Source organism: Chenopodium quinoa, unplaced genomic scaffold (genome assembly GCF_001683475.1).
Source record: "Chenopodium quinoa cultivar QQ74 unplaced genomic scaffold, ASM168347v1, whole genome shotgun sequence".
Lineage (NCBI taxonomy): Eukaryota > Viridiplantae > Streptophyta > Magnoliopsida > Caryophyllales > Amaranthaceae > Chenopodium > Chenopodium quinoa.
The window spans coordinates 13,129,285-13,139,720 of record NW_018742204.1 but is presented as its reverse complement, the minus strand read 5'-3'; the positions used below and the strand labels follow the sequence as shown (position 1 = coordinate 13,139,720).

The 10,436-nt window shown below is 43.5% G+C and overlaps 1 protein-coding gene across 1 annotated transcript; it reads right to left on the bottom strand.

The window, feature by feature from the left end:
• Window positions 1-386: 386 nt before the first annotated feature.
• On the bottom strand, window positions 387-2,340 carry LOC110718950 (40S ribosomal protein S29). Its single transcript, XM_021897890.1, has 3 exons — window positions 2,180-2,340; window positions 1,984-2,083; window positions 387-600 (listed from the first exon to the last, which is right to left on the bottom strand). Exons 1-3 carry the CDS (start codon window positions 2,239-2,241, stop codon window positions 592-594), a joined length of 171 nt encoding a protein of 56 aa, XP_021753582.1. The 5' UTR covers window positions 2,242-2,340; the 3' UTR covers window positions 387-591.
• Between the last annotated feature and the right edge of the window lie 8,096 nt (window positions 2,341-10,436).

The following is a 10,436-nucleotide window of genomic DNA, read 5'->3' as shown; positions in this document are numbered from 1 at the left end:
TAGTAGCAATTACATTTCCAATTGGGATTAATCATGGAGGTTGCACATGCTTTTTGAATTTAATTCAATTGTCATCCTGCTTATTTCTCTAGACACTTAAGTTTGTTTTCTAATTTAAAAATCAATTAATCTTGTCTAAAATTCGTACTGATCTGGTAACCATAAATAAATTACTCCTACACTAGCAAGGATTCTAACTCAAAAGTCGGTAGTTAAGGGGATACCCTTAGATAGTCGAATAAAATTGTTTATAAACGCATGTCATGAAGTTAAACTATGCTTTAGTCGAATAAAATTGTTTATAAAAGCATGTCATGAAGTTAAACTATGCTGAAATTTGATGGCAAAAAAATAGAGCAGACACCTTGAACTTTCCAGGCACAGAATTAAAATAAAGCAACCAACACATTTACCATAGAAGCATAATAAATGCCAAGTACTCAAGAATCTAAACCAACTACATTCAATAACAAAATTTAAAGACAAGTAATGTGTTCGGCATTCTAGAGTTTCAAGTCAAAAACTTAAAAATAACAGTATGAGATCTCCGGAACAGCTTCTTCCATAAGTGCATAACACAACTTCAGCTGTTTAACGGTACTGTAAATGCAAAGAAAATTAGATCAGGCAATGACATGAATGGTTAATGCAAGAAGTACAAAGCAAAGCTCAAACCACATAGCAATCCATCAACAGGGCTAAATAGCAGTCCAAGTATACTAAACAGAATAATATGATTTCCCCATATTACTCTCCTACGTTACAAACCCTCTTCCTCATAAGTACAGAGTATGATGTAATCTAGCTAATTTGGTATCCATCCTTGTTCATGAGAAAAATAAATTAGATGCCAAAAAAATCTCCGCACTCTGCCCCACTGGGGATGTCAAAGTTATGAACGAGAACAAAGTTAGAGAAAAAAGCCGTATATTAGAAATTCAGGCACACCAGGAAGCAACAAATTTATCATCATTCCATGCAGGAATGATGGAGCAAACACAAGTTATAATCAAGTTTTGACTATGGCACAAACAGTTTCTCATGACTACAAAATAGCCACTCGCATGATGCAGTCAAGTGCGGAGTAATAGATATCACAATGCAAACTTTGCAAAGCACACTCACCTTTCAAAAAACAAAAAACAAAAAACTAAAAACTTTTGACCAAATCATAGCTTGCACAAAACTCAAATTAACACGCAATCACATAAGCCAATCTTCAGCATCGTCATTGATTTTATGATAAAAAATTATTCTCTGGATTGGGTGAAAATTACTTCTACTGAAACATACTTTCATTTAAAAACCTTCTTCATTGAACACAGTCCCCTGAAGGATTCCAATTGCATATTTCAAATTAACATGATCTTTTCTTTCGGGTACATACAATCAAATAACCAAATAGGGAAGCTAAATATCAATAGGGTCATAGCAGAGAAATTAAGTTAAAGTAGTCGAGAACTCAAACCATTGCCAACGTATAACATACCCAACAGCACAAGATAATCAAATTCAACCTCAGAACAATTTCCCGTACTTTCCATTGATTTCAATATGGACATATCTAAAAGATCAATTTGTTCAAAGCCAAATCATCTAAAGACTACTACTGCCCACCAAAAAAACTACGCTGATACTAAAATTTAGCTATGTCCAATTTCAAATTCAATCCACTGTTTGATTCAAGCTTATACTTAAACGTTCGTGAGCTCGCCCCAGTCTATAACATCTAATCAACTTCAACAATTTCATCATGTAACAACCCAAATAAAATATAGCTCGTTTACCCTCTTAATTAACAAATCCATGAAACCAAATTGTTGCAAAACCCAGAAAACTATAAAAACCAATAAATCAAATTGCTATACAAAATAAAAAAATATATATATATATCATTAACAAAATCAAAACCCAGAAAACAGTAAATTCAAATCAAAAAAGTATGACAAATAAAACAGAGAATAAGGTGAAAAAAGAAAAAACCTTGATGAAACCGATTTCCTTAGCGTTGCTACGGAAGCACTGTCTGCAGCACATCAATCCATACTTGCGAATAATTGCGTGAGGGTTGCCACAAACACGGCTATTTCAAAATAACAACAAAAACAAATTAATTAAAAAAATAAAAATGAAATTTGAATAATCTGGAAAAATGAAAAGAGTGGAGAGAAAAGAGTACCAAGCACGAGATCCAGGACCATAATTCTTAGGGTGAGCGTTCCAGATGTTAGAGTGTCCCATTTTTGGTTCGACTGAGAAACCTTTGAGAGGAGAGAGAATACGGCGCTGCTCTTCTTCTGGAAAACCCTAGTGATTTCTTTAAGAGGTCAAGATGAATGAATATAAGGGTTTTTATTCGTAAGTTTTCGCCTAAATGCCTATCATATGAAACGCACCGTTTTTGTTTTTAATTTTTTTTCTTTTTTTATTTTACCCTCAAGAAATGGCAATAATAAAAAAACAATCTTTATAAATAAAATTAATAAATTATTAGCTGTGTTGTGTTTGTGTATGGCTGGTTAAAACGTTATTGGAGTAATTCTTAAAGCACTAACGAAAGAAGAGGGTCGTCTCTGATAATTTGGTGGTCCTGTTCTAACTATTAAAATGGGCCTTTTAATTTTAGAAGACTATTTTAAAGGTTAAAAATATTATTATTATAAGGAAAATTTCACATTTGCTACCAGGGAAAGCACTCGTGTTCACATTTGTTACCCCTTTAATTTTTTTATTTTATATTACTACCACACAAACACCAAAATTTTTGATATCACTACCATTTCACTGATGTCGTTACTATTTCCGTTAGTAGAGCCCAACCACCATCCAACCACCTCACCGCCACCGCTACATCTTCAACCACCGTCATTGCCACCATCCAATCTCCATTTCCCATCTACACCGGCACCTAAAGAAGCCCACGGCAGCCGCGAACTCCACCAGCAGCCCACCTCCTTCCCAAACGCCACCAACACCTCCTCACCTTCACACAACCACCAAGAGCACACCCATTCTTCCACCACCAAGGCTGCCGAAAACGGCCCCTTTCCCAGCCCAGACCACCAAGGTTGCCGAAAACGACCCCTTTCCAAGCCCCAATCACCTCAAAAACCCAACCCAAACCCCGATTCAGCCCCTTCCTCTTTAAACCTTGATCCCAGCCCCGATCCCAGCCACTTCCCCTCGAAAACCCGATCCCAAACCCATTCCGACCGGTTGGGGTTTGGTGGTTTCGATAGGTGGTGGTCTGGGTTCGTGGGTTTGAGTGGGTTTGTGGGTGGGTTTATTCTATGGGTGGTGGTGGTCTGGCAGTGGATTTGTGGGTGGGTTCGTGGGAAAGCACGTGGGTGGTGGTGGTCTGGGTTAGGGGGTTAGGGTGGTGTCGTGGTGGTGGTATGGGGCGTCGCCGGGTTTGGGGGTTACAGTGGTGTCGGTGGTGGTGGTTTCGGGCAGGGAAATAAGGGTTAGGGTTGTCGGTTTTGGGTGGGGAAGTGGAGGGGTTCGATTCCGACGCCGGCCACCGCATCTTTGGGAGCTGGCCGCCGACAGGGGGAGGGGGGAGGGTGGCTGACAGGGAGGGCTAGGGTTTTTTGGGTGGCTGGCTTTTATTTTTTGTTTTATTATTTTTTTTTAATTTTTTTTAATTTTTTAATTTTTTTTTAATAAACTTAACAAAAATCCTAACGGATTCCGTTAAGTGGTAGTGATTTCAACAGTTAGTGTGTTTGTGTGGTAGTAATAAAAAATAAAAAATTAAAGGGGTAGCAAATGTGAACACGGGTGCTTTTCCTGGTAGTAAATGTGAAATTTTCCTTATTATAAAATGGCTTTTTTTTTAGTATAGTACTACAAATTATTATAGAGCTAAAATATTCATATTACTAAATTTAATAGTAATTCCATAAAAGAACAAACAAAAACTTTTTATTTAAAAAGTGATCCTTTTAATATTTTTTGAAGCAAAATCCTAAACTATAACTTCATAATCAATTTAATTTTGTTTCCGTTCAAAAAAAAAATTATTTTATTTTGGAAAATAAAAGGCAAAGTCAAATATCTAGATTTAGGATGATTTTTTAGGTTTTAGTTTGGAAATGGTGGTCTTTTACGAGGAAGAAGGTGAATATGTAAGGTTATGATTTTTTTTTTTAAAAAGATGGGCCCCTGATTTTTGGGGGTCCGGTTCTGTGTGTGAGAAAAAACATGTCCAAAGACAGGCCTACGAATGAAAATCAACAAGTAAATATTAAAATCAATCTTGTTATTATGTCTAAAAAAACCTTTTATTAAAAATAATAGGTAAAATATTAAAATACCTCTATTACGGGTGTGTTCGGCAGTAACTTTTAGTAGGGCTGAGTAAAACTACCTGAAAAATCGATCCGTAACCGTTTCGAAAATTAGGGTACCCGATTCGATAACCATAACGGTTCGGGTACCCGTTCCGATATTTTATTATCGGGTATGGTTATGGGTATCATTTTAAAATTAACAGTTACCCGATCCGATTCGATAAACATTTTTTTTTGCTTTTTTTCCCTACTTAAATCTAAACTTTTACTTTACTTCATAATCACTTTATAATATCAATGATTTGTAATATTATTAATAATTTGGTCAAGATCATATGGTATTTGTTTCGGGGTTTTCTGATGTCCTGCGGGAGAGTTACAATTCCGAGACTGGAACCGGACGCCTGTACCTGCAAAACAAACGGATGCTCCGGATGATTGGAGATCCGCCTCCGACGGTCAAGTTAGTACTTGATTAAGGAGTAATTAATGCGGAAATTAAAGTGATTGGGTCTCTTTAGGTGAGAGTGTTTAATGTGTGTAATCTGCGTTTTTAGCGTAATCCCCCTTAATGAGGATTAAGGGAGGTATTTATAACCTCGGGAAACGTGTCAATCTAGGTTTAGGTTAACCTTGGGCTGATTGGGCTTCCCTCGGAAGTTGGGCCTAGGTGACCGGTTATCCCAGGTGTCATGGGAAGGACACGTGTCGTGTCGTAATTGGTCCATAGTGGACGGATCATTGCTTGACACGTGGCAGGCTCCTATTGGCCCATGTGACGGACACATGGCGGAACCTGATTGGTCCACTTGTCAGATAGTGATTGGTGGGGAAAAATCCCCTAATCATTTGCCCCTCACAGGTGGCACGTGACTGGTCACGTGTTACCTGTGACAAGTATCGCCCTGTAACAGGCGACAGCCTGCTACAGGTGTTACTCGGCGAGAGGCCGAGAGATTCTCCCGCCAAAATTTTGAATTCTGGAAGTGACCCTTCGCCTTCTCACTTCGCCTATATAAAGGAGTGTTGACTTCGGTCATTTTCACACTTGAAAACTTTGTGAGAGAACATTCGGACCCCTGAACTTGCTCTTACATTTTGGACCCTTTCTGCCTACCGCCTGCTCTGACAAGCCGACTGCAAAGGATTTTCAGAACTTCATCAATCGTCACTCGTTCAGGTAACCGTCGATTCTCTTACTCTTAATTTTCTCTTTACTTTATTCTTTTTTGAAATGGCACCACGGAAGCACACGACACGACCTAGGTTAGTGATAAGCCGGTCACCGGGGACGGCTGAATCTAGGACTAGGAGTGCCGCCTGCCCTTTTCTGGACCCATCTTTGCCCTTTATACAAAGTCCGACTGTATCTGTGTCTATGCAGAGCATGATGGCCAGAACAAAAAAGACTGCCAGGATCTCAAACTCAGACGGCTCCTCCCACAGGGTGCCGATTAGTGAAACATCTGACCAGGCGCCAGATGTGGAAGTGAAACAAAGCGGCTTGAAAGCCGGCAGTTCTGAGGGAGGAGTCAAAGTGACCCCTTCCCATTTTACAGTTGACAATTCTACATTCTCTCCTGCTCCTTTTAAAGGAGAGGAGGCGGGCCCCTCCGGGAGAGGGGAGGAGTCGTCCTCTTCGGACTCGTCAGAGGAAGATTCCGAGTCTAGCTCTTCTGGCCATGCTTCCCTGGACACAGAAGAGAAAAACAGTCGCCTACAAGAGGCGAGGCTTTCTCACGCAGTTGAGAAGGGGGACGATTGGGCGGAGCCATCCGCCTCTCACCGAGAGCAAAATACCCCCTACTACTGAACGGTACCTCGGGGCCGGATCACGGCCATGCAAGAGAAAGTGGAGAGCTTTATCGCAAACCACACAATGGGCCCCGGCTTTTTAGTGTTCGTGCCGGATCCAGAAGACACAGTCGTATGGCCGGCTGGTACCAGTTATGATGGCGCCTGCTTTGGCTGCTACGAGGCGGCCATCAAGGCTGGGCTGCGCTTCCCACTACATCCAGCTGTTCAGCGGATCTTGGATGGGTATGAGTTGGGGTTATGGCAGTTAGCCCCGAACTCCTGGGTCAACGTACTCGGCTATGTGGCCGGGTGCAAACTGCACGGGGTGGAGCCGAGCTTCGAGGCTTTCGCCCACATGAACTACCTCAGCCGGACCCCTAAGGCAGGCGGTACCGGCTGGTATCAATTGACGAGCCACAGGGGCTACCTCATGACGAGAGGTAAAGCAAACAAATGGAAGGACTGGCGAAGCACCTTCCTTATCATTGAGAGTTCAGACACAGAGCTGAACAAGCGCTTCAACAGGTGGAACAGGAATCCGCCCCTTCTTGTAGGCGGCCGCAGCATGCCGCCTGTTCCCCCCAAGGCTAAGAAAGAGATCCTAGATAAAGGACTCTTCAAAGTAGAGTCGAAGGTGAACTCTACTTCAGGGGTACGAGAGCAAGTACCCCTGCACTGCGTCCCGAGCTTCAAATGGCTCTACGACGAGTACTTTTTGGCCGCCTGTGGCCTCAGCAGTCGGTGCTCAAGAGGTAGCCGGCTTGTCGAATACTCTGTTGTTCCATGCATTTCTTGTTATGACTTTTATTAACTTTGCTATTTGTTTTTGCAGCGGACGCCATGAGCAAAATTACCGCCTCCAAGACTGCGGCGGCCATGTTGCGGGCCTCCATCATGCAACAGTCTTCAACCGAATCCCCCAACAAGGGGGCACCCTTGGTGGGCTTCGAACCTTTCACCCTCTTTTTGGAGTTGTGTTTATGCATATACTGACTCTTTTCTTCTTTTTTAGACGGGCGCTCCAAGAGCTTCTTCTTTCCAACAGCCGGACCCCAAGGCCCGGAGGACGACTGTTGCGAGCTCTCCTGGTTCTGCCAGGAAACATGCGGCGGCTGAGAAACAGCCGGCCACTTCTTCTAAAACTCCAGCTGGGCCACCTAGAAGTATGAAATTGTTCTTGTAAATTTTAGACTTGCTCCCTCCTTTACTAGGTCTAATCCGTTTGTTTATGCTTGATGCAGCCGGCCCTCAGGAGCCTGACTTGGTCGAGGTGGCCAAGTCTATGATCAAGGCCGTTTCTCCAGCTGAAAGGGAGGCGGTCAGGGGTGTCGGCACCCTTGACCTAGACGGGATTGCAGGGGTCCTTGCTGAGGTATACTTAGCATATTTTTGAGTATTTGAATTCCAGGACGCCTGTTTTCTTTTTGTTTGGAAACTGACGCCTGTTCCCCTTTTTACTTAGGCCCTGCTCCGAGTGAACGGCCTTCGCAAGCCGCTTGACCGGAAGAACAAACAGGTAAAGGCTGCAAAAGCTATGGCCGCCTCTGACTGTGATAAGGCAATGTTTCAAATTGCCCAAAATGAAGTTATGACCATTGATATTCTTTATTATCAGGCGTAGGCTACCGCCGCTATCCGGGCTCAGTTAGAGGCGGCCCAGAAGAGGAATAGCGAGCTGGAGGCGACCATCAACAACCTCAAGGCCGAGCTGAGACCTCTTCGCCAAAAGATGTCCTCATACGAAACCTTGGAGAAATCCTTGGCGAGCGTAAAGGTACGCCTGGTGACCCAGGAGAAGAGTCTTACTCAGGAGCTCTCGGAAAAGGCCGAGCAAGAAAAGAAAGAGCTGGTCCGGGAGATGATGGAAGACTCTGCTCAAATCCAGCGCATGACTTGGGGCCGCCTCTTCCCCAATGCCGACTTTGCCTCATGGGAAAAAACGTACCGCCAGTGTTCTGATAGATATAATCAGGAGATCTTGGCGGCTGCTGAGGAAGAGGCGTTGGCGGCTGCCGAGGAAGAGGCGTTGGAGGAGGAGGAGCAGCCGGTAGTGGCGCTTGTGCCGCTTGGGGGTAATGCATCAAAGAAGGATGCAGCTGAAGCCGAGTCCAGCAAGAAGAGTGCTGACCAGGCGGCAGCTGCTAATATTGAAGATCTGCCCCCTTCTTAAGCTTTATGTCTTCTTTCCACGGCCTGCGTGCCGTTTGTTTGTATTTACCCGGCCAGGGGGCCGGGGCTCTGAATATTTTGCCGGTCTTTAATGACCGGCTTCTTTTTAATGAATTTTTTATTTTGCTTCAAATTTGTTTAAGTATAGAATATTCTGATATCTAATTGTACACTATACCGACTGTTTTACATGGCCGATAGTTGCAGACATGTACGGATAGTTAGTCACGCCGCCTATGCCCCTGGACGACTGGTTGTCTGTTTCCAGGCTAGACGATCAGTCGGCCATTTATCCAATCGGTATTCGAACCATTTTAAAGACTGGATCCCCTTTAGGCAGGCGGTTCCGTCATATAAAATTAACCAAGTAGGAAAGTGGTTTCCTACTGGTCATGTTTTAAGGCTAGAGACTTTAGGCCGTCTAGGCCGACTGTTCCCCGCCATATTTAATCTAGTGTGAGCCGGTGCTGTATGAACACCTTTTTAGTTTCATACTAAATTTTAAAGGAGTGACCAAGTAAACATGATTGTTACCTAGTCGCCAAGTAACTGAGTAGTAGAGGTATCAAGCGGTGGGTACCGGTTGTTCCCCTTTATTCGCCAATGTTTGTTGGCTTTTAACTCATACCTTTTAGGCTCCATACTAAGTTTGAGAGAGTGACTATGAGTTAACTTTGGAGTTACTCAGTCGCCGTCACTCCTGCTTGAGTAGTAAAGGTACCAGGCGGCGGAGGCCGGCTGAACCTTTTGTTTCGCCAATGTTTGTTGGCTATTAACTCAAGAGGTACCCCCTGCATTTATCCCAAGTAATACAGGCGGTCATCTGACTCAGATGTCAACTGCTACCACTGGTTTGGTTAGTGATAGAGTTATCCTTGTCTCAAAAACGGCTACGTGGTTGCCCTTGGGGACAGTCGTATAGGTGCCGTGTAATTAGTTTATAGAGCAATGTTCCACCCAAAAGGGAGCTGCTCTCTGCGACGAATTTCATCCGGAGGGATGCCGCCGGACGCCTGCTATGATGTTGGGACAAGTCGTATTAGTTTTGAAGATTTGATCAGTTGGCTTGGCGCCTGGTCTGATCATTCGGCCTGTGGCCTTGGTTAGTTCTTGGTGAACGTAGGTGCTAAGTAAAAGGAGGGTAGCCTCCTGTTTAGGCACAGGGTCGGCCAGGCCCTGATCATTTTTAGTTAAGTATAAGGGGGGTGGCTGTGTGTTTGGAACCAGTCGGCCCTCTTTTATGGAGAGTAGCCGACAATATGTCCAGACGGCATGCCCCTATGGTGATAGAGTAAAATATTCAATGGAGAGTAGCCGACTGTAAAGGTACAGGCGGCATGCCCCTCAGAAGAGAGTAAAATACTCAATGGAGAGTAGCCGACTGTAAAGGTACAGGCGGCATGCCCCTCTGAAGATAGAGTAAAATACTCAATGGAGAGTAGCTGACTGTAAAGGTACAGACGGCATGCCCCTCTGAAGATAGAGTAAAATACTCAATGGAGAGTAGCCGACTGTAAAGGTACAGGCGGCATGCCCCTCTGAAGATAGAGTAAAATACTCAATGGAGAGTAGCCGACTGTAAAGGTACAGACGGCATGCCCCTCTGAAGATAGAGTAAAATACTCAATGGAGAGTAGCCGACTGTAAAGGTACAGGCGGATGCCCCTCTGAAGATAGAGTAAAATACTCAATGGAGAGTAGCCGACTGTAAAGGTACAGACGGCATGCCCCTCTGAAGATAGAGTAAAATACTCAATGGAGAGTAGCCGACTGTAAAGGTACAGACGGCATGCCCCTCTGAAGATAGAGTAAAATACTCAATGGAGAGTAGCCGACTGTAAAGGTACAGGCGGCATGCCCCTCTGAAGATAGAGTAAAATACTCAATGGAGAGTAGCCGACTGTAAAGGTACAGACGGCATGCCCCTCTGAAGATAGAGTAAAATACTCAATGGAGAGTAGCCGACTGTAAATGTATAGGCGGCCTGCCCCTCTTAAGTAAGAATAAAAATTAAACATGGAGAGTAGCCGACTGTTTGTTAGTAGGCGTGCCCCTCTTAGTACAAAATTGAATATTAAGTATGCAAACTTTTATTAAGTAGCCCTTGACTATTTACATCATTCAAAAGAAATATTTCTTAAGATTATCTACATTCCAAGTTCGAGGCAACGGTTGTCC